The 23457-nt window shown below is 46.9% G+C and overlaps 3 protein-coding genes and 2 non-coding genes across 10 annotated transcripts in view; 3 read left to right on the top strand and 2 right to left on the bottom strand.

Moving 5' to 3' along the window:
* Nucleotides 1–9342, top strand: part of RSPRY1 (ring finger and SPRY domain containing 1) — a 32497-nt gene extending 23155 nt beyond the window's left edge. For all 4 annotated transcript variants that reach the window (XM_085235377.1, XM_085235378.1, XM_085235379.1 and 1 more), the window contains 5 exons: nt 1168–1279; nt 1871–1973; nt 3260–3412; nt 5708–5812; nt 6819–9342. In XM_085235377.1, coding sequence (XP_085091503.1) covers nt 1168–1279; nt 1871–1973; nt 3260–3412; nt 5708–5812; nt 6819–6915 — 570 coding nt within the window. In that variant the 3' untranslated portion in view covers nt 6916–9342. The remainder of the gene's footprint in view (nt 1–1167; nt 1280–1870; nt 1974–3259; nt 3413–5707; nt 5813–6818) is intronic.
* Nucleotides 9343–9540: 198 nt separating this feature from the next.
* ARL2BP (ARF like GTPase 2 binding protein) lies at nt 9541–16951 on the top strand. 2 transcript variants are annotated; one of them, XM_085235386.1, is made up of 6 exons: nt 9541–9792; nt 11639–11700; nt 12385–12491; nt 12921–13006; nt 13879–13975; nt 14091–14590. In XM_085235386.1, the coding sequence occupies exons 1-6, from the start codon at nt 9755–9757 to the stop codon at nt 14175–14177; spliced, it is 477 nt and encodes a 158-aa protein (XP_085091512.1). In that variant the 5' UTR covers nt 9541–9754; the 3' UTR covers nt 14178–14590. The 2 variants fall into 2 exon arrangements, with proteins under 2 accessions (XP_085091512.1, XP_003209733.1); XM_003209685.5 differs by lacking the exon at nt 14091–14590 and adding an exon at nt 14609–16951 and having other exon boundaries at nt 9547–9792.
* A 654-nt stretch (nt 16952–17605) lies between these two features.
* Nucleotides 17606–21160, bottom strand: PLLP (plasmolipin). 2 transcript variants are annotated; one of them, XM_085235385.1, is made up of 4 exons: nt 20543–21160; nt 18925–19098; nt 18201–18320; nt 17606–18126 (listed from the first exon to the last, which is right to left on the bottom strand). In XM_085235385.1, exons 1-4 carry the CDS (start codon nt 21017–21019, stop codon nt 18013–18015), a joined length of 885 nt encoding a protein of 294 aa, XP_085091511.1. In that variant the 5' UTR covers nt 21020–21160; the 3' UTR covers nt 17606–18012. The 2 variants fall into 2 exon arrangements, with proteins under 2 accessions (XP_085091511.1, XP_003209732.2); XM_003209684.5 differs by lacking the exon at nt 20543–21160 and adding an exon at nt 19911–20212.
* Nucleotides 20192–20274, top strand: TRNAL-CAG (transfer RNA leucine (anticodon CAG)). Its single transcript has one exon. It is a non-coding gene; the product is annotated as a tRNA-Leu (tRNA).
* On the bottom strand, nt 20401–20483 carry TRNAL-CAG (transfer RNA leucine (anticodon CAG)). The gene has a single exon. It is a non-coding gene; the product is annotated as a tRNA-Leu (tRNA).
* Nucleotides 21161–23457: the final 2297 nt, after the last annotated feature.

Raw genomic sequence — 23457 nt, 5'->3', positions numbered from 1 at the left:
CATGCATGTGTGTCTGTATCACATCCAAAGTCCAGTCCCACAGTTCTAGCATGGCATTGAGTGCTGTTTTAAATTTAGCTAAGCAAACAACAAGAAAAAAAACAGCCAAACCCTACAGACCTGTCCTAAGCACAGGCATTGTTGTTATTGAGTGTAATGGAAACTGTTGGAAGTGAAAGACAGCATGTCTGCCTTCAGAATCTTAAGAGGTTTAAAGGACTTTTTCCCATTTACTCTTAAGGAGCTTGGTGTGGATGCATTTTTGTCTGTTTCCTGTACAAGGGTTGGAAACAGAAGCTGTCATATCTGAGCTGGGTTTTCTGTTGCTGTGGTTGTTTTGCTGGTGACTGAACGCTGCTGGCATATAAGTTCATCAGGCTTCTATCTGAAACAAAGAAATTATCTTGTGAGCACTCATCAGAAAAGCCACATGCTCTTTATTTCCAGCATGTATAACAAAACAAAAAACTGATCTTGAATATGACATGAAACATTCATTAGCAGAGGCTAACTTTAATTGGGACACCTTATGTAATGAGACCCTGGCTGGTGTTTGCACTGCAGACCAACCACGTAAGTAAGCTGTCTTCCAAAATGCCTCTGGATTTCACGTTTGGACTCTCCTTCACAATGGATTCATCTGCTGCTCTGAAACTTGTGCTTGCTTGGGACTCCTTTCAAACAGAGGGAGGCTGACGCAGAGGGACAGAACATGCAGCACGTTCAGTGAAGGTCCTGGGACTGCTATCTGTCTGTGTGCTGTGTGTTCTGGTCACTCTTGGATATGGGGTGGGTATCTGTTACCAGACTCTCTTGAAGATAAGAGAGATGTTCTGTGCCTGTATTGACTTTATAAGCTTCAAGAAGGGAAGATAGCTATTCAGCTACTGGACTTGAGATCTTTAAATAGACAACAGAGACAGAGAAAATAGCTCACAGAGACTGAAAAACAATTTAGAGAGGATATCCCTTTCTTTTATTCCTCTTTACTCTCCAACAAACTCATTTGGATGTGAAAACGAAGCCAAGGCTCTTGAAAAATAAGAGATGGTGGGGGAGAGGGGGAGAAATCCCATCTTGCTCTTGGAGGAGTGGTTTAGTTTGAATGCTTTAGCTGACTTCTGTGAGGAATGGCTGCAGGCTGAAGTGCTTTTCCTTTTCCTAAAGGAAGGTTATGGCATTGGAGATGATGAGTATTCCTGTGCATATGATGGCTGCCGGCAGCTGATTTGGTATAATGCCAGAAGTAAACCACATTCCCATCCCTGCTGGAAAGAAGGTATTCAGACTGTATTCAACCTATCTGAATTTGCTGTTTATCTTAGCTGGATTTCTGCCCAGGGTTCTTCCTTCTGCAGGCATCATAGCTTGTTAGCAGATGTGTGACTGAAATAGTTATTGCCTAATCCTGATGATGTGAAGTGTTTAATAATTACTGTGCTTTTACTAGTAGTACTTGCAGTGCTTGAAAGATGCAAAGTGGGCACCGTGCTCTTGTTGGATAACTGCTCTCTGTGCCTTCTTTTCTATTAGAAATTTTTCCCAAGGTTGGCACAAGCATATTAGGAAGTTAGCAAGTATGTGTTCTGAAGGTATCTTCAGTAATTGTAAAATAGCCAGGGAGAGACGGGTGGGGAGAGAACAGCTCTCCTTCCATACCATTGCACAGCACTGGCAGACTAAAATACTTTACGTATTGACCACATTGCCTTGTGTTTTGCTAGTACAGCCTGCTGCACACTACTTCTTTTGCTGTGCTCATTCTTAGTGAGACAGCTCACTAAGGTATGTGATGCTTCTACTTAGCTGTTTCAGCTGTTGACATGCAGTGTAATGGAACGATTTAAATGATCTCTGTTTTGCACTTAAGGAGACACGATAGGATTTCTGCTAGACTTGCAAGAAAAGCAAATGATCTTCTATTTAAATGGAAACCAGCTGCCTGCTGAGAAGCAAGTCTTTTCATCAGCTGTGTAAGTATGTGCTCAGTGGGAATGACAGTGACCTGTATGGATAATAGTTCTAATTATGTGAAAAACATTCCATTTGAAAAGTTAATTCCCAGCTGAAAGTTGCTTAGAAATGTCACAGCTCAGATAATGTTATCAAGTGGATTTGTGCATTCTGAAGGCTGTATTAACTCGCTGCATTGCAATGGGGCTGGGACCTGGGTAGTATATTGAATATATGCTGCAGGATCTCTCTGACTACATTACAGAATGGTGTCAGGCTATTATTTCCAACTCTGTTGCAATTAACATCTGACTGATTCCTCTCACTGTCACGGAGAAGTTCAGTATTTCAGCTCTGGGAAGCTGGAGTGATAGTTGAGAGAGGCTTCCTATGCAGCTTAATTAAACACTACAGTACTTTCTAAATGGACATTACTGTGCTAATCACTTTGTATTTCCTTATCAAAATGAAGCTCGAGATGCTAGTGAGAGAGAAGACAGTGTAAAGTCTTACAAAATATCTTGTCTATTCAGCTTGTTTCTCTTTTGATGTGGAGTATGGCACTTGCATACTTTGCAGATTCTTTTGTGCAGTTAGAAATTACAGTATTCAACTTGGGGCCTTTCTGTAAATAAAACTGAAAGGGGTGATGGCTCTGGTGTTTTTACAAGGTGTCTGCGTGGCTGTGAAGCAGACAGCTGTCCCAGGGTAATCCTGCAGGAGCAAGGAGAGACAGATGGGCATGGTGCTCAGGGAGCTGACAAACCTGAATTCATGGTGCACATCGTGTGGAACTTGTAGACCTTGCAGGTTTGCCTGTCTTGTGCCTGATCAAATAAAGCAGCCAGGAGCAGCGGGCACGTGGCTCTCCCCAATAGCTGTCAGTGTTGCAGGTGCACCAAACAGTTGTTTGGGAGGAAAATGTTGTTTCCAGTCCTGCCACTGAAGGAGAGACCTGAGCTGATTGATGTAAAGAGGATCATGCTGTGGGCTGTTGAGATGTGTGTGTTTGCTCTTACTGTAAGTGTGACTAATCCCAGTTGTAAGTAAGCAGCCTTTATTGGTTGACTGGGGAGTAAATTCAGATAAATTCTGACAGTAAATTCCAAGGCTGAGAACTAAGAAAGGACAACATAAGCAGCTGATATGGGGTGTGTTACAGGTTTTTCTTCCAGCTAGCTTAACCAGATCTATTTAAGAAAATGTTCTTTGTTTTAGGATGTATTTTTGTTTATAATAAAGCATGGCTTCTAGAAAGCTCTCAGTGCTGTAAGTCATCCTAAAATGTTATTTCTTCCTCTTGCAGATCTGGCTTTTTTGCTGCAGCGAGTTTCATGTCTTACCAACAATGCGAGTTCAACTTTGGGGCAAAACCTTTCAAATACCCACCACCAATGAAATTTAGTACCTTTAATGATTATGCCTTCCTGACAGCAGAGGAGAAGATCATTTTGCCAAGGTAATCCTTTTGTCTGAGTACAGAGGAATGAAATACTTCACTTCTGAGTTGTGTAGCCTTACACTATCCTTGTAAGAGTTATCTTTTCTGAGGTCATACTTGCGCAGGTCTCTTTTGGAAAGGGATCATGTCATAGGTATAACAAGTAGAGCCCACAGAAATACACAGACATACCATTAAAGTAATTCTTTGTGATATTAGGCTAATTTAAAATTGCACAGTAAACTGGACTAAAAGTGTCTCGTGCTGTGTAAGAATGATTAGGTTGATTGAGGAGCTATAGTTTTAATTAAAAAGTGTGTCTTATTTAAAATTGACCTAATTTGATGTTGGTAGTGTGGAGGTTCTGAATTACTGTACGTCTTGTTGGGCTTTTCTGATTGCAATGAAAGTTAACCCCTTTTTGTGTTATTCAAATTTCCGTGTGCTCAGCCACCTACATCCACCTGGGCAAAATTTGGGTAAATCCTTCCTGAACTTCCTGTATTCTTGGCAGATTTGAAACCTAACAGCTTTTCTGGATTAGGTCACTGGTAATAAAACAGTTTTCTGGAACACACACAGTAACAGAAGAATGATGGTGTGTGTCCCAGCTTTCCAACTTTGCCTAATGATGGCTTCCTAGGCTGTTATGCATATGGTCCAGAGGCTCTTTTGTTGCTTCTCATTAAGTTGGAAGTGGGTCCCCCAGCCATAAGAAATGCAGATTGGTTTTGGATTACCTAGCTGATTGTTACAGTGAGTTACGTGCTGGAATAGCATGTTATTTAAAAATAGAAAACCTACCTTGATCTTGGACCCAAGCCACATACTGGCAAAGCCTGAGATGTGTGATACTGAGTTCAGGCAAAGAGGAAATGAAATCCAACCTGCAAGACAATTTGCACTTCCTTGTAGCCAGAGTAATTGGCACCTGCTTGACACTGGGAGTCTTTTAAGTGAGAGTCTGATTTAGCTCATTAAGGTGATCTGTTAATTATCATTCCTGATCAGCCCTTTTTCACAGCGGGTGTCTTAGCAGTTTCATGCTCTGGATGAGGACTTTGGCAGCTTGTGGCTGTGTGCTGGAAGGAGCTGATGATTGGGTGTGATGACACTGGTATCACTCTGGCCCTGGCCTCACAGTGTTTAAGCAATAGCTGCAAGAATGAGGCTTTGGTTATCACAAAAGCTGTACAGAAGGAGGAGGAACTGGCTTCCTGTTGCTATCTGCCTGGAGACATTCACCTCTGTATCTATGCCTACTCAGTATGCCATAGCACTGAAAGGCTCCATTCAGCATTGGACACTACTGCTCTTTGTGTGGAGGGGATGATGTTAGTATACAACATCTGAACTGTTCAGTAGCTGTATGCCAATCATAATCTACAAGACGGCTTTGATCCTTACAGGGAGTTGAAAAACAAGGCTGGGACCCAAGGTAGGACCCCAATTATCCATCACTGGGGTTAACATAAACTCCTGTGGGGTTACAGTGGATGCAATGGATGCAGTGTTAGCCTGGGCTGGGTGCTGCACCCTGCCATCATCTGGCTTGGTTTTGCAGAAGCATTCCAAATCTGAAATGTCATATTTCAGCAAAGGTGGGAGCTCTGCCAGCTTGCTCTGATGTCACCTGCTAGTCTGAAGTGTCACATGGACTTTCTTCATAAAGTAGCTTGATCAAAAATGGCTTGTCATAATAATAATTAACATGATTTTCTTTAATGTGTGCACTTATCTACGTACACACACCTCTCTCTATAAACATTGCTTATAATTATATACATAGATGTGATAGATTATATACACACGTAATTGGATATATGTATGTACAGTTTTTACACCTGAAATGTAGGGACTCATTCGTATAACATATATGTCAAAGAGAAGGGAATGTGTCCTGTCTTCCCTTGTGGCTTTTGCCATATACTGGGCTGTCAGTTTTCTTTTTCAATCTGTGTTCTTCTGAACTGTGTTACAGCATTACAGGGCTTCCAAGCTTTCTTGATGGATAGATGCTGTTTTCCTCTTGAAAATACACAAACACAACACTTTAATGGAAACGTTCAGCTGTGAGGGCTGGAACTGTAACCTAACTCTCTTCATCCCTTTCTTACAGACCAGAACAAGGGAACAAAGGCTGCTCAGAATAACTCTGGATGTTTTAAAGTTTTAATTTTTTGTGCTGTATATTTTATCAATGTTTATCAGCATCAGTGTTGAGTAGCACGAGCACGTGCTGTGTTGGTCTTGATGCAATACTCCAAGTAGTTTAGAGCCCAACTAATGTGAGGGATACATCTCTTTCTTCAGACACAGGCGTCTGGCTTTGCTGAAGCAAGTGAGCATCAGAGAGAACTGCTGCACACTTTGCTGTGATGAGGTAGCAGACACAGAACTCAGGCCATGTGGACACAGGTAAAAACTCTTATTTTTTTTTTAAAGCAAATGGGAAAAAAACAACCAAGAAACAGTGTCTACAGTTGACATATCTTAGTTGAAATCAGATACAGTCCCTGCTTATCTTGATTGGCTTCAGAGCACAAAGGAAATAACTCATCGTTTTAAGGATGTGACTGATGGTAATTAAGCACAGACTTCCTCCCTTTCCTACCAATCTTGTTGGGTTTACAGAGGTACAGTGGCTATGTGAGTATGCTAGCTCTGGGCAAGGAACAGAGCAGTTTAACCTGATTTCAAAGGTTTTGCTGATGAATACTGGCTTAGTACAGGTGTTGTGTGCACACTCCAAATCATGTGAGGGGAGTAGGAAACTCATTGTACACCCAGATATTCATTAAACATTCAATAAGTCGATAATCTGAAGTCACAAATTTCTATAGAAGATAAAAGTGGGGCAGCAGTATGATAACTGCTGGTACCTGGTACTTTCCTACGTTGAAGCAGCCCAAAACGCTTGGATGTGATGCTCTTGGAAGTCTTTTCCAACCCTAATCATTCTGTGATTCTCAGTAGCCTACTGGGAAGTTAATGCGGTGAAATCTGTAGTGTTTTTAGAGCACTCACTGTGGCAGGAAGACAAATGGCAAGACTGCTTCCAAGTTGAAAAAGAGCAGACATCCAGTGTGCCTCAGCAAGAAGCTGTGTCAAATTTGGCAGTCTTTTCTCCAGACCAGAGTGAGTGCTGAGATGAAATAAAGAGTGCAGGTGTAATCCTGACAGTCTGCACCAGCAGTTACAGCTCTGTAAGATGCTGAGCATCTCTCAAAGTGTGTGGATCCACAACACCTGACTTGCTGTTCCTGATCTCCACACTGAAAGACTTACCCTTGATTGCTTTTTTTTTTTTAACTTAAGCAGGCTAAATAAACTGTTAAACATTTGATTATTTTTCTTCGAGTTTTGTAAATATTTGTAAATGCTGTAAATCCAGACTTTTTCTTTCTTTTTCTTTCTCCTCCAGTGACCTGTGCATGGAGTGTGCCTTGCAACTGGAGACCTGCCCTTTGTGTCGACAGGAAATACAGACCCGAGTCAGACAGATTTCTCACATTTCATGACACATGTGAAGTACCACAGACTTGTTTTTAATGAACTCCAACCAATACAGAAAGGGGGAAGCATCTCTAACCAATCTTTACGCACATAGAGCCGTAGCCATGGCCAGATTTCATGCTAAGCTGATTATCTTTAAAAAAAAAAAGAAAAAAAGAAAAAAAGAAAAAAAAAAAAATCGATCTTTAATAAGCTATTTCAGGTTGCCAGCAGTGGGAACTGGTTTCAACAGTAAGGAAAGCTGGTAGTTTGGTGTGTTATGGCTATTGGTTCCTCCAAGCAAGAGCATAGGAGGGCGTCTCTCTTCCTCCCCTTTTCCTTCTCGCCTGTCGCAAGTGCTGAAAAAATTTGCACTGGAAGTACACATACAATGCATTTCAGAAAAGAAATATCTCCTAAAGCAGGGCCGTTCTGTCTCGTGCTCCAAAGTCTCTGTTTTGGGCAGAAGTCAGTACTAAAAAAGAATGCCAATGTTTCTTGTTCAATGTAGCCTCCTGCTGGTCAGAGACTATATCTTCCAACAGTAGATGTTAAACTGCTCCAAGACTTGATCTGTACACAGACTGATTTGAAAGGACAGTGTGGAGACTGTAGAGAAATTCACATTTTAATAACTCGGTGATTCCAAAGAAAATTCTGATTTGTTTTTAACTACTCAAAGATCGGTGGTATTTTCAAGTACATAACGTTTCTGATGCTTTTAACTTCAATATCCACATTTTTTTGTGAGGATATAATTTTCGGGAGGTATTCTTAACTAATTATAATGCTGGACTGGAATTAATTTGATATTCTGGGTATTTTTTAAGGTATCTACAAACATCTTTTTTTAATTAGTATTGTTTTTGAAGCTTATGTTCACTTTGGAAAATATTGAGCTAACTTAAAAGCGTAGAGAAGAATTCTGGGCCAGTGTATTTGAAGGGGGGGGGGGAAATGTTATTTGGATAACAAGTTCAGTCTTATTCTGTAACTCTTTAAAAATGCACCTTGCTTGTCATGTATCAGTCCTGCTCTGAGCAGGTTTGGGGCCACACTTTGTATTTTTGGTAGGGATCTTATGGGGGGAAATGTCTGCTCCACTTGAGTTACACATTTGTGACATTTGTATGTTGAGGATGTGTTTCAGCAGCAGCTTTTGACCACTTAGTTAGGTTTCTACAAGGAATCAGGGTTCAGTTGGTGAAGTAGCACAAAAGTCAGTGGAGTTGAGCTTATTTTGCACCGAGGCTGTGTAACTCTCTCTTCCAAGACTTGTACAGGTTGCTTTTTTAAATTATTGGGATATATAGTAGAACTCTACTAATTCATACGTGACTTGCACCATAACCATCCCACTTCTTGGCAGCGATTCAGTAGTGGAGGCTGTTGTAGTGAATTCTCAAGCTGTGAGGTATTTTATTCTCAAAATCTTTTACCATCTTTGTTAGGAAAGCTGAGATGTATTCCTCATGCTGAGTACTTCTGCTTCCTACTGACCTAGGAGCTGATAGCACTGCATACGGGTCCCAGAATCAGGCTGTCTAGCAGTTCCTCTCACATTCTGCCTTCCCTAACTCAAGGGTGCTGAATTTAATCCACAGGAGCAGGGGGGAGAGAAGTCTCTCTGAGCCTCACGTAAAAAGTGTTCCCTAGGAAAGTTCTGTGCATCATTTTGTTGTTGAGCTTTTTTCCAAATACAGACTGAATCAGGAGTGGAGCGAGGGCTGGTCGTCTTGCTGAAATGTGAATTCTCTTCCAACTGTTTGTTTTGATGAAGGTCAGGATGGCAAACGGGTGCCTGGGGCGCTTCATTTCCTCACGGACTCTACTTTGCAAAGTTCAGGTGTTTTCCACTTTGCCGTTCTGCTTTAGAGATGAAATTCCAAATGCTTCCAAATGCAACGATAGGCACAAAGATACGAAGCGTGCTGTAGAGGAAGAAGTGGGACAGAACCACTTCGAACTCTGCCTTAATGGATGCCGTCAGCTCTAGGCTTTGGGTTCCCTGGCCAGGATTAACCGAGGTGAAACTTCCCCAAGTGCCTGGGAATCCTGGTCAGTACCAAGCGCTGTATGAGATGGGCTCCGAGGCCCAGGCCCACAGAGGAGTCTAATTGGAACATAGGGGTCCAAATAACCCAGGTGCCTTTGTGGACGTGGGTCTGGGTGCCTGCATGCTGCTTCACAAGGAGACCCGAATGCTTTAGAGCGCTTTGCTGGGCAGAGAGAGCCAGCAGCACCCGAAGGAGCTGTGTTGCAGAGGGCTGTCCTACTCATTTCCCGTAAGGAAAGGCTGTGGATGGGGGCTGGCATTCTGCTGCCCTCTGCTATGGGGTGGCTGTGTGGAGCGGGTGCTCGCTGTGGGGCTCTGAGGGGTGGGAAACTCAAGAAGGGGAGAAATGGAGCGTGGCACAGTCGGTCTGTTTGAAAATAAAACGTCTTGAAGAGTGTTTGCCGTCCTGTTGTGCTTCTGCTTGTGTTGGGACGTGGGCTGATGGCCTTAGAGCTGTCAGGGGAAGCTTATGGAGGACGAAATCCCATCCCGGCCTGCCATGGCGGCACGCGCCTTCTGCCATTGGCTCTTCCCGGTGTGTGGGCGGGACTTCTGCGGCCGCTTCCGCTCTGCGATTGGCTGCAGCCAGACCGGAAGGAAGCGTTTCCCAGGTAACGGCCGGGCCGGGGGGAGACGGCGTGCGGGGCCCTGGGGGGAGCGGGGCGGTGTGCGCGCGTCGGGTGGCGCCTGCCGTCCGTCTGGCTTAATTACTTTTTTGTTAGCGCCTCACCGTGTGTGGTTCGTCAGTGCTTTGTCCCACGAGAAGGAAGAGCGCAGCTAGCTGCGGCACGGCACGCTGTGCAGGAGGGATGGAGAGCTCCGAGGAGGAGAACTTCGGTGTGGCCGTGTAAGTGTGCCGCGTTCTGCGTCGGGTCCGACGGCAGCTATTTCCTGCTTAACGTATCTTAGTAGGAATTTAAGACGAGAGCGAATGTATGCCGTGCTGCCCTTTGGGAGGACGAGGGCACACAGCGGCGCAGAGCCCTGGGAGGGAGGAGCATCCGTTCAGAGTTGAGATGAAGTCCGAACTCCGTGCGGAGCCCGGCAGCCCTGCAGTGGCAGCGTGAGGGGGAATGGCTTTGAACTAAAAGAGTGCGGGTTTAGAGGCTCGTCACTGTGAGGGCACTGAGCCCCTGCGAGCCGTGGGTGCCCCACTGGAGGTGCTCAGGGCGGGGCTGCGTGGAGCCCTGGGCAGCCTGATCCATAAGAGATGTGCCTGCTGACAGCAGGGCTTGGGGCTGGATGGGCTGTTGTAAGGTCCTTCCCAGCCCAACCCTTCTGTGTTTCTATGACCTAACCGAATTTTACACGGGTGGTGTTAAGGCTCACCTTATACTTCCTGCCATGCTCTTCACCTGAAGCTTGTGGCCGAAGGGGATGTGTGGCTGTGCCTCTCTCGCTCCATCGTTTGTTTGTCACGCCTCAAGGACACACAGGCCTTGGGCTGCTACAGCAGCAGAGGTTGTGCTGGCCTTGGTGTGCTTAAACCATGGGGTTTGCAAGCGTGTGTTTGCTGAGATGTGCAGGTAGAGGTGTGGTGTAGAGAGAAATACAATCGGTGCTGGTTTGGAACAGCTACAGTCGGGTGGTGTGCTTCACAAGCTGAAACTGGCTTAAATTAATAGAATAAACTATGAAATGTAAGCTGGAAAAGCCTCTAAAAATGGTGGTGGTGTTCACTGGGAGAGAGAGAAAAAAGAAAAGCAAATTATCCATAGCGAGGTCGTCTTGCATAGAAATGCAAAATGAGAAGCTCTGTTGCTTGAAGTCAGAAAGGCGTGGAGGAACGCGGAGCTGCTGCTGCCCGGTGTGAGCTCCTCTTCTGGCTGAGCTGTGCCCTCTGGTGGAAATCCGTGCTTTCCACTCTGCTGGGCATCCTGTACCTCATCTTCTAAGCTTTAACACATCACAGATGTTGCTGGAACATGGCCCGGTGGTCAGATGCATTCTTTATTCAAATATCTTTACGTTATTTCTGGTCAGGATGAGCCCTATGGCCAAACCGTTCAACTGCTCTTGGTTTAATTCTGGTGGACTGCTGTCTGAGAGCAGCACAGTCTGAAGGAGAGCTCTGCTCTGCTCCTAACTGATGTGTTTGAACAAGAACAATAAAATTAGCAGAGTCCTGAAATGTTGCTGCCAAAAGTTCCTTCTCTGGATTGATAATGATGCTTAACATCTGCTTATTGCTTATGAGGCTCTGCCCTTTGTGTGTAGCATGCATAAGAAAAAGCATTTAAGTTTCTTCAGTGAAATAATGCATGCATTTATTGAGTTTAAGAAAACCAAGTACTGCAAAACAGCGTCTGAAGTTCTGCGGTCACCACGTTGAGTTATGCAGGAAATAAATGTGGTAGAAGCCTGGATTTATGGCATGGAAAATACTTAATTTGGTGTTATGGTTGTACTCTTCTCATTCTTTTTGTATCTGGACTGGAATTATGTAACAGTAATGCCAGTAAAACAACTCTTTAATTAGGAAAGCATTACAGATGCCAAATGAACATCCCACACAGCAGTCTCATTGTCAGTCTCGTGGAGTATTTCCTAGGTTAGCACTAGGAAATTGTGTTTGCTTCACTTTCCTGGGCTTTCCCTGCACTTGGCCTTTCCTTTACATTTCTTAATTCCAAAGTTTATTTTTCCCGTAGTTGCAATGTGTATTTATGCCATACCACCTTTTCTGCTTTCAGCTCCTCCCCATCTGATGCAGAGTTTGATGCCATCGTTGGGTACCTGGAGGATATCATCATGGGTAAGCTCAGCAAGCAGACAACAGGATGGGTGCTAAAAATGCTGCACACACACAGCCAGTCTACCCTCTGCCTGCTCATGGAAGCTCTCTTTCTTTTCTTCTCATCATCACTGCAGCAAAAAAATGTACAGGGAAGTATTTTGTGTACTGTTTGTACAACAGCAGCCTGCAACGTGGCAGAACCTGTTGGTGGTAAGAATGTTCAGTGAAGCCAATCTTGTACTATGTGAGCAGAAGCAATCATCAGCTCTCAGCTTAACCAGGAGGTGTGCAGCATGCCTGTTGTGTTGAGTTGGTGGTAATTTGCCTTATTCATTTCCACAACTGGAAAAAAAGCCTTCAGTAGCTGGCAGTCTGACAGTCTTGTTGGTACTTTTGAATTTGAGAAATTGTAGGAAGACAATTGACTTTAAATTCCATTCTGAGGGCAGAGCTGCTGCCAAAACGCAGCCATGTGCTGCTGCCAGGGGTGATGGGCTCCCTCAGCTGGAGCTGCTCCCTCTGTACTCTCACAGATGGGCCAGGATCTGGCCCAGCAGCAGCTGTGCTCCTGGTGTGACTGCCTGCACGTGTGCCAGGCTGGTGGCTGCCACAGGAAAGCAGAGGACTGGTGACAGTGGGGTTTCTGTTGTGAAAAGAGTGACTCAACTCCCAACTAGATGATGCGTTTTTGTTGTGGTCCAGATGATGACTTCCAGTCCATACAGAGGACTTTTATGGAGAAGCACTACCAGGAGTTCGATGACTCAGAAGAAAACAAGCTCATCTACACTTCTATTTTTAATGAATATGTAAGATACTTTTTCTTATTCCTCACATGGATTGCTTTTTTTTTTTTTATTTTCCTAAGGCCAACGTCAGGTCTTGCATTCCCCTTTTTGTAGCATGCTGGGTTCACGTAGAGCAAAGGCAGTGTAATGCCTGCTGACTCTTTGTGGAGCACAGCTGTGGTCTGTGAGCAAGAGGGGGATTATCTGGAGCCACAGGTTCCTTTCTGTTTGTTTCTCCTGAAAGCTTATGCAGTGTTCATCTGTTTAACTTCTCTACAGAAATCTAGCCTGTGGCTTTGGTAAATAATGTGTAATGTGTGCATGGCACAGTGGGGAAGACTGTTTTCAAATTTGCATGTGAAGATCATTAAGATGCTGTGGGTTGGAGAGGATTCCTGATTGCATTTTCTTTTGTTGGTTTTGATTGATTGGCCTTTGTTTTCTTTTAAGATCTCTTTAATAGAGAAATACATTGAAGAAAAATTGCTCGATCGGATTCCTGGTTTTAATATGACTGCTTTCACAATGTCTTTGCAGTAAGTCTGCTTTGCTTTTGTTGGGGGGGTGGGAGGAGGGTTGTGTGTGTCTCGGTCTTTCTATCTAGATTTGAATTTAGGTGTTCATAGCTCTCCCTTGAGAAAGAAGTTCCTCCTTAATGGTAATAACAATAATAGTAGTAGTGCTCTGCTACTCTCAATTCCTGCAATATTATGCTGAAATATGTTATAAAATCATTTGCTGCATAGATTGCTGGTGAACACAAACAAAACAAGCAAACCCACAACCACTCCTACTCCAAGTTTCTTTTGCTTTGAACCTGTTTAAAAGCAGACTTTCACATTCTCCACCTTCCTGATGTGTTTTTGTTATGCTTGGTGACTGTGGGGGCTGCACCCTTTAATCTTAGCAGGGCTGCTCTAGGATCTAAACCGAGCTCTAGAGGTCTGGGTCCAGAAAGCTTTGAATTCCCACTCAGTAGCATCTCCCAGACTAACAGCAATAAGGGTTTTGTGTTACCTGTGCAGGTATGTGCCATCTGGTGAAGGCTAATTAAAGTGAATAGCTCCATTAATAGCTCTGGAAAGGACAACTTGTAGTATTTCTCTACTTTAACTGGAACAAATGCTGGTTGGGTATGAATTCTTTTGACTTACACATCAGTCTTTGGAAATCAGACAAAGAAACTGATACTCTTAAAGCTTGTGTTTAGATAAATGGTAATATTTTAATGTATATATTATAACGATTAGAAACGCTGCAAGGTAATATTTGTCTAAAATTGTGCTTTATGAGAGGCCTGTAATATCCTTGTTGTAGTTCTGTTGTGTCCTGGTACCATTTTTTGACTTCATATTTTAAAATAAGAATTGAACACATGCTTTTCTCATTCCTCAACTTCTCTCTTCAGGCAGCACAAAGATGAAATGGCAGGTGATATATTTGATATGCTCCTCACATTTACTGACTTCCTGGCTTTCAAGGAAATGTTCTTGGATTACAGAGCTGTAAGTATGTCACTTTGTTTATTTTCATTGGCATGATGGCTGTCATTTCTGCATCGCTCTGCCTGAGAGCACCAAAGGCAGTGTCACTGCAGCGGGTAACAGCATTCATCCACAGGTTATAGAGGTCCAAAAGGAAAAGAACTTAATTGAGAGGCTCTTTAAACTCAAACTGCACCCCTGCAACTTCCTGGGGACAGGTTGAGGAGGCAGTGTGTGTCTCAGCAGCAGGAATAGTTTCAGCTGGGGGTTCCACTTGGGAGACAAAAGGTGAACCCACAGGAGCCATATATCACCAGTTCTGGGTGTTCTCAACCAGAGGTAAGCAGGATGCTGCTGTGAGCTGGGTGTGCAGCTGGCAGCAACACACAGGTACTAAATCCAGCTTCTGCACAACCTCTTGCTGAGGTTTGGTTGTGGAGAGGAGAAAACAGATTGAAAAAAGAGAATAAATGCTCTGCTAAGGCTTTTTCAAGTCTCACAGCAAGCTGTGTGCTTAGATGCTCAGGTAATGTGTAGTTGTATATTGGTTTGACAAACAGAAAATGAATTGCACGTTTCATCTTTTGAACTCAAAAGCTTGTGTATTTCAAAGCAGCATTGAGTTAAGGATTTATTGTTTTTTGATGTTTCTAGGAAAAAGAAGGTCGAAGTCTGGATTTAAGTGGTGGATTAGTGGTGACATCACTAAACAAATCATCGATCTCCTCCTCCTAGAACAGTTGGTGCACTGCTTTCCTTCTGCTAGAGCTTTCATTCGGACATTAAAACACAAAAGGTCACAAGAATCAAGGTGCTTTTATGTGATGAAAACTCTCTCTCAGACTGTGCCTTCAGATGCCTGAAACTTGCTGGTATTCAGTGGCCACAGAAGAAGAAAACTTTAGTCCTCCCGGAGTAATTGTATTTTAAATACACAGTATTTGCACACCACTCTAACTGTTACAGAGAAACTCAGCCTGCTGAGAGGACAATAAATAGAGCTCTGTGTTTTTTGGGGGGTTGGCATCTCAGCCATCATCCCAGGAGGCAGCACTTGAAAAAATCAAGAAGGCAATGCAAAAAGAAAGTGTCTGTCCAGCTCTTGGGCAGGTGTGAATACATACATGCCTTTTTTAATCTTTAATCTGATATTACAGCTTTGTTACAGAAGTGTATGTTTCCATATGTGATGTTTTAGCCCCAGGCTGCCTGTCTGCTCAGTGAGGATTGATGTGTTAGCGTGCAAATCTGTCTGCTCATTGGCTTAAGTAAGCCTCATCCTTAAGGTGCAGAGTTCTTTGTTCAGGCCCCAGCTGTTTTACACTGAGAAAATAACTGTGAAAAATCCAAAGCTGGCCTATATATGCAGTTTCTTTCTGTTTGGCAGTGGCACAGCTGTAAACTCGAGGGTACATTGGGCACAGACCTGTTCACCATCGTGTCATTGGCTGCTCTAAATAGCATGCTGTTTAAAATGTGTGTTGGCTTTTTAGCTGTTAGTGAAGCAGCACGAGTGCTTGCAGTGGGGCCGTAGCCATAAGCCTGCCACCAAACCCCAGCTGCTTCTGTCTTGATAGTTGGAATTAAAATGTATTTGGAGCCATAGAGACCCTCTGCTCTTATGCTGTCAGACGTGTTAATCTCCTGCTTCATGGCACATTCAGGCAATGCACGTCTAAAAGCATGAGAGCAGACAGAAGCAGGCTGCTGATGATGCAGAGCACTGAATGTTCCCTGCCAGTGCAGCCAGTAGCTGTCACCCAGTGAGGACCTGGGCAGAGCAGAGGTACAGCCTGCTTTGCAGGGAGAAAGCCTCCTACCAAGACAAAGATGAAATCCTGCTGCCGTTGGCTTCTGCCGGTCATCTCAGCAGTGCTAGGGTTTGGTTGCTGAAGTGAAGTAGTTTATTTGAGCAGCAGTGAGGAGTCTGGCCCTTGCAGGCTTCTCCCTCAAGCATGGTCAGCATGCAGGGCTGGGAAGCAAGCGGGGCAGTGCTCTGGAGTGGCTGTTACCAGAGGAAAAAATGAGGATCCTGGGTAGTAGCTCTAATCCAAACAAGATGCAGCTACGTTCCCTTTTGAATCCTGAGGTTAAAATTGGAGGTATGGAAGACCTCGGGTTGCCATTCGTACATGGACAGGAGCTCTTTGGTTAACTCCTTCCCTCTGACTTTTTAAGGTTTTATCGTATTTTAAAAGAAACCCTATTGAAATGTTTTAATTGTGTATTGTTGAGCTAAGTTAATTCTTCACTAAAACCAAAATTTCCCTTTTTAATTTTAAGTGGAACAAAATCCTTACTCTCCTGTTGCAATTGCTCTGGATAATTATGTGAAGTAACAGCAGTGTGAGTGGATACCCAGACAGTTACTTCCCAGATAGAGGTGGTTGTGTTTTAAGCACAGCCGACTGTAATTTCAGAGCCCAGATGGGGCACACAGTGTTGAGTGAATTCATATTTGGATGGGGCTTATATCTCACTTTCCTGTATACCAAAGTCACCGTTTCACAGAGGCATGGTTCCTCACTTCTTGCTGTTGATAGGTCTGTGCTGTTTTGCTTGCTTAACTCACAAATTCTCTGTTGAGAGTTTTCAGCTGAATTTATTTTGTAAAATAATTCAAGCAGTGTGTTGACTAGATGTATTAGTTTGGCTGTGAGGTGGGGATGTGGTTGACCTCTGTGTTATTTGGCTATGAACAACATCCACGTGAGCATTCATGCTCTTTGTAAGCACTTGGGTGTGCTGATACCAACTCACAGTGAAGTTTTGTTGTTGCTCCTTTTTCATTTCAATTTTAGACTGTGAAAATTTGCACCAAAGCTCCCCTGGTTTGAGTGGAGCTGCCCGGATCAAACCCTGCTCACTTCGTCCTGACTGTTTTCTGTGGTTTGATGTTCCTGGGATAATTTGTTTCTCTGTGACACGCTGGGACTGGGCTCCAATTCCACCAGGCAAAGGTCTTTTTTAAAAGATTAAATTTCTATATGCGCTGGACTGTGTGCAAGTCTGACTTCATTTCTTAAGAGTTCTAACACTGCCACCAAAATGAATGAAGAGGCCAATTTTCCTATGGATTTTGGTTTTTGTATGTATTTGTTGAGACTTGATGCTTCACTGTGCCTGCTTTCCTTCCACAGCACGTGCAAGTAGATCTGTCAGGGGCTGATTCTTCTCCCTGAGAGCAGTGATGCTGTGGCACAGCTGTCCAGGGAGGTGGGGGAGATCCCTGGAGGTGTCCCAGAGCCATGGGGATGTGGCACTGAGGGATGTGGGCAGTGGGCATGGTGAGGTTGGACTTGGGGACCTGAGAGGTCTGTGATTCCAGTGCAGTTTGTGCAGTCCTTTTTAAATTCACACCTTTCATTAACATATTTAAATTTCCTGAGCCCACCTCTGGATACAAGTTGTGCTGTACACAACTTTACCCATGCAAACAGCATATGTGGTGAACTTACGGAGTAGCTGACTGTGTGTAAATAGATAAAAACCAGATGAAATAGACTTACTAGCTTGTACAAGAAGGACGTGAAGGAAAATGTTGCGGTGAGTGGCTGGGCCTCAGTCTGGCAAATGCCCACCCACATCCCCAGAGAACAAAAGCTGAATTTGTTGACAGCAGTGGTGGTGGAACAAACGGTTGGATGAATGTTGGATTTAGGAAGATATTTATTTCAAGCATAAAACCGTGCTTTGACTTTTTTATTTTGAAGATCAGTGTGATAACAGTTTAGACTTCTTATGAGCCCTACAGTTTAGACTTCATCCTCCAGCTCTGACCCCACTGACAGAAGTTAATTGCAATTATTTACACCGCATCTGTGCACGACCACAGGCAGCCACGCGGGCTTGGTTTAGTGAATGTTAGTACTGGAGTGCACCCAACGTGGTGAGCCTCCTCGCTACAAGTGTTCCAGTGAGCAGCTGGCTCCTGTGCACCGTGTGAGGACCACCAGGAGCTTCAACCTCGGTGAGCCCTCAGCATCTCGCAGTCACCCGAGAGCAGAGCGCTGACGGATGGGACTGCAGCACCATGGACAGCGGCAACGATGGCGGCCTCAAGCATGGCTGGCCGCCTGGCTGGTGGCTGCGTTGCTGCCCAGTCCTTTCCAGGCACGGAAGCTGAAGAAGGTGCTCGCCCCATAGGTGAGCATCACGAGGCCGGCGAAGAACTGGAAGAGGAGCAGAGTGGAGCGTGAGCACGCAGTCCTAGAAGCTCAGCCACGGCCCATACGCCCGTACTTACGGAGGCGGCAGCTCTCCTGTTGTAATCCCACTGGCGCCACGAGGTGGGACGCACGGCTGCTGAGCATGTGACAAAGGCAGCGATGTACAGAACGGTTGCCACTGCGTTGAAGATCATCAGCTGAAGAGGGCAAAGAGGAGGTGAGGAGATCTGGGCTGTGCTTTGCACCCAGCAGCCCCCCTCTTGGGGCAGTTGTGTAGGGCTCTTCTAAAAGCAAAAGACTTGAGTGCCAGCCTGGTGTAAAGGTTCGCTCAAGGCTGTCCCCAGGTATGAGTGCACTCTACCATAGGCAAAAACAAGGATGAGCAGAAAGCTGACAAACCAGGGAAGTGGTGGAGTCACCATCTATGGAGGTGTTCAAGAAATGTGGAGATGTGGCACTGAGGGACATGGTCAGTGGGCACAGTGGGGGTGGCTTGGGGTCAGACTGGGGGATCTGAGAGCTCTTTTCTCATCAGTTGTACTCGTTTTCAAGGTTCTATTACTAGGGAGCCCCAAGGGCACATGCTAACACATTTTGGTACAATAGCTGGGCCACATGGAGGTTCCCCACCTGGTGTCACAGCATGGTGCCACCTGGTGCTACTGATGCATGGGGGTGGAGATGGGCTTCTGGCTCTCCAGTCACCTAGCTGGACTGACACCATATTCCTCCCCTTTTCCTAGGAGAACCACAGGAAAAGGGCCCAGCCCCTTACCCTGGGAGCAAACCCAGCGTACATACCATGAGGGGCCAGGGGACCATGTAGAACTTCATGGGGAGCTGCAGGAGGTACATCACAAAGAGCAGGACTGTCGCTACCCAGAGGAAGATGGACACAAACAGCACCCAGCCATACGCTGCATGGAGGTGGTAGGTGGTGTCAGCAAGGAGAGCCCACACCAGGAGGCCGAGCACCTGCAGGAAGGGCAGGGGGGAGGTCTAAATCTCCCCTCTTGTAGCCTGAAACCCCTTCCCCTTGTTCCCATTGCAACAGACCCTGCTAAAAGAGTCTGTGCCCTTCTTTTTTACGGCCACCCTTTTAGATACTGAAAGGCTGCTCAGGACTCCCCAGAGCCTTCTCTCCATGCTGCACAGCCCCAGCTCTCAGCCTGCCCTTATAGAGTAGGATCTCCATCCCTCAGGTCATTTTTGTGCCCCTTCTCTGGAAGTACTCCAACAGATCCACGTCTCTCCTTCACTGAGGACTCACTGCTGGCCGCAGTGCTCTGGGGAGGTCTCACCACCCCATCCTCATCCCGGCACCGCTGGGGCTGCACCCACGGCTCTCCCATGAGCTCAGCTAGGAGTGGAGGAGCTGTGATGTCTGCATTCCTCATTGTCGTGCAGGGGACATAGTGGCCTTTGTCCTGCTGCACACATGCTCCTGCTGCTCAGCTGCTGTTGTTTCAGTCCGGACAATGCCATCTTTTCTTTTGCATCTATTTTTAACCCTCGTTTGGGAGAAATGGGGATAGGGAAAGCCCCGCTGTGCTGTGGCAGCAGGAGGAATTAGAGCAGGAGCCCCTGAAGAGGAGCACTGGGGAGCAATCCTGCTATCAGCTCCATCCGTTTCCCTCTGCCACCCCTCTCACTGCCCTCCCCGTGTCCCAGCCTTGCATAGGAGCCTAAATCTGGAGCAGAGAGCCACACAGGTGCTGCTGCAAGGAAGTCACAGCCCCGTCGGTTCCCCCCACAAGCGTCTCGCTCCCCTTCACCCCGCTACTCACAGCCTGGGCACCCATCAGCCCCCCGAGCGGCGAGCACAAGAACGCTTCGTCGAGGCGCGGGGCGGGCAGAGTGGCGGCAGCGACTCCCGGGGAGCTGCTCCGTGTCCCCGCGGCTCCGGGCAGCCCTGCCATGCCGCGAGCGCTCGGCTCGGGCCGCCCTCAGCGCTGCCGGCGGGGCGGCCCACGGGGAAGCTCCCCCCGCAGCCCGGTCCGCCCCGTCGGGGCGGCGCCGCGTCGCACGGATACGTCAAGAAACCTAATGGCGGCGGCTTGGCCGGCGGGTCAGGATGGCCGAGCGGTCTAAGGCGCTGCGTTCAGGTCGCAGTCTCCCCTGGAGGCGTGGGTTCGAATCCCACTTCTGACAGCGTTCGCCTTTTGCGGCGGGCGGCTCCCGCCTGCTCTTTTAGCGCCGCTGTGAGAGAAACGCGGGAAAGGCGCAGAGAAACAACGCGATAAAAACGCGAGGCGCCCAGCGCAAAACATTATCACTTGTCAGAAGTGGGATTCGAACCCACGCCTCCAGGGGAGACTGCGACCTGAACGCAGCGCCTTAGACCGCTCGGCCATCCTGACAGCGTTATACGCGGCCCCTACATGGCGCTACACAACGCAAAGCCCCGCGCACTACGCACGCGCAGATGCCAGCTGTCTCCGCTTTGTCTCCGCGTCACACTGGGGCCAGGCGGGCAGCTCGAAGTTGGGTTTCGCGTCAGAACCCGGTGTGAGCGCCCAGGGGGCGCCTCGCATCCTTTGTAGTCAGCAGCCTTTGCTCCCAAGGGGTGGCTGGGGACTGCTGGCCCCGCTGCCTGCACAAAGCGGGGTTCGCTGCTGCTGGTAGCGGTTGTTCGCCTCTGCTGGTGCACTCGATTGCCTGTCCCATCTGTCCCAGGGTGCTGCATCCAGCAGCGTGGGGGGAGCACGGCGCAGGGAGAGCTCTTGCAGCCCAGCTCAGCAGGAAGCAGCACAGACAAGGCGGCTCTGGCAGCAGGCTGTTTGTTCTGGTACACAGGTAGAAGCAAGAATGCTGCTGGTCGCGAGCCCAGTTCAGTGCGCAATGCAATCGGCTCTGTTTCAGGATGTACTGCCCAAATAGCATAGACATTCCTCATCACTGCTTGCTTTGATTCTCACCTGCTGCATCCTCAGTGTTACCATGAGTTGCACAGCCCAGGAACGGAACGGCCCCTGCCTTCAGCCCCAGCAACGCTTATTAACTGTCCCCAACCACCACCACGGTGTTAACAGCCAGCACCCGCTGCTCTCCTAGGCAGTGAGTCCATTGCACTGCACTTAAATACACGACAAACATCCACTCCAGCTGCTTGGAGGCCTAAGGAGCTCTTGTGACAGAAGGGTCTGATGGTTACAGAGAGTTTGGCTATAGCCAAGCATGCTCCCAGGGAGCTAGCAGTCCTCTAAATAAGCTGATGGGGGAGTACATCAATTAGTGGAAGCCTGGAAGGAGTATGGAGGCTCTTGGTGAAAATAGAGTGGGAGCTGCTCTGTTTTAATCAAGTGAGGTGCAGAAAGGATGGGATGGGCGACAGGGAGAGCCAGCAAGCCTGGAAAAGGGTTAAGAGAATGAGCTGTAGGGATGCTGGTGGAGGCAGAGCTCGGGAGAGCAGACAATGCCAGCCCCCAAACCCTTGCAATATTCTGTCAGCCCCAGCAGCGCTGCTAATGGACAGAGGGTTTCTGGATGTCTCTGCCGTGACAGTTTAACCAGTTTAACGGTGAGCTCCTGTCCAACCGGTCCCCGCAGCTGCTGCTGAAGGCACCTGGCCTGCTGCCCTAAGAAGACAAAGGGGAGGGAGGGAGCCTTTCCGAGAAGGCAATGAAAAGTGTTTCTGCTAATCTCCTTTCTTGGGCTGGCAGCAACAAGTTGGTTGGAGAAGAGGGAAGTCACCACGTGGAGGGCCCACGCCTCTCCCATAGAGGTGAAACAACCACATCATGGTGATCTCCTGCTCCCCACCTACCCGTTTCCACCTTACAGGACCCTTTTTCAAGGAGAGGAGACCCCCCTGTCCCATCCTGGGATGTCTCACAGCCATTCTCCTGTGGCTGGGGCAATCCTGGCTCCTGCAGCAGCTGTGCTCTGCTGAGATGTGCAGAAGCTCCTGGGGTGCCCACCATCAGCTGCCCCTCTCTTGGCTGCAGGGCAGTGGGGAAAGACTACTGTTTTGGAGATAACGTGATACTTCCTTAATGCCAGCTCTGCAGAAACACTGCCTTTGTGCCCTGCAGCTAGACAGAAGGATTGCGACATCAGGGGATCTCAAGGCTTCTCAATGGGCCCAGCAGGAGGCAGACCCTGATCTGCTCAGGCAAGTCCCAGCTAAGTCCACGCATCGCTTCCCTCGCTGGAAAAACAGCCTTTTGTTTTAACCTATGCCATCAAGCCACATAACCTCAGAAGAGCTTTTCTCATCTTCTACAGCAGGGAACAGCTTGTTGCGTCGCTCTGCTGGAGACAAGAGGCTCTTCTGTTTGGGAAGAACATGAGTGCATCGCTCTGCACGGGCAGTGCAGGCAGTCCCTGCTGGGCACCTCAGCACCTTTTGCAGGGAAATGGGCTGAGGTGAGGAGGGGGCTCCCACGTGCCCTTGGGGAAGCACTCGTAAGCGTTGGGCACAGGAATAAAACAGCATCAGCACTTTGCAAAGTGTGCCACTATCCAGAATTACTCTCCATCACAAGGAAGGAGGAAGTCGTCGTGTTCGGAGAAATGAAGGTTCCTGTGGTGTTCTCTGCTAATTTTGAAACGGCCTTTTTCTAAGGAAAGCAATTCCTTAAAAACACAGCCGCTGCAATAATAGACACTTCCCAAAGAGGAGCTGCTCTGCAAAGATGCTGAGCACAGACAGCCCCAGCAGCTGTTCCTCATTTCCTGCTGCCTCCTTTAATGTGAAAGAAGTCAGCTGTGCAGTGCCAAGCACTTTCTGGATTCAGCTCTCAAATATTACAGTAATGGCTCAAGAGCTCTACGTCAGGCATAGACTGAGGGTATCTCCACAACAAGAGGCGCCTTTGGCCCTAAGGAGCCATTCCCTGAGTTGCCTTGGCCAAGAGTTGGGAGGCTGTGGGGTCAGTTCTGGGGACACCCAGTGCTGTGACAGCACCAAGAAAACTACTGTGGTCTCTCCAGATTGAGGACTTCAATGGGCTCATTAAAGCACAAAGTGCTCGTGGAACGTGTCTGGGCAATGCAGTGCAAAGGGCTGCTATTTATGTAGGGAGGAGGACCTAAACTATCCCTGTGCAAACCAACTCTGGGGGATATCATTAGTAGGCATGGTGGTGATGGGTTCATGGTTAGACTTGATGATCTTAGACGTCTTTTCCAACCCTAATGGTTCTATAATTCTATGACAGAATGCTGCAGTGACAGTGAATCTGTTTTGTTAAGGAGTGTTATGGAAAAACATCTATATCAGTTTCTGATGGAGGACTGGGGAGTCACCTCACCTCTGGATCAGTGTCTTTTTGTGGGCTGTCTCCTCTGCAGCATTAAGAATCTTCCCAGAAGCTGTGTTCAGCTCTCCAG

This window comes from Meleagris gallopavo, chromosome 13, assembly GCF_905368555.1.
Source record: "Meleagris gallopavo chromosome 13, MGAL_WU_HG_1.1, whole genome shotgun sequence".
In the NCBI taxonomy this organism is placed as follows: domain Eukaryota; kingdom Metazoa; phylum Chordata; class Aves; order Galliformes; family Phasianidae; genus Meleagris; species Meleagris gallopavo.
Note: the sequence above shows the minus strand (reverse complement) of the source record. Positions and strands in the feature narration are given on the sequence as shown.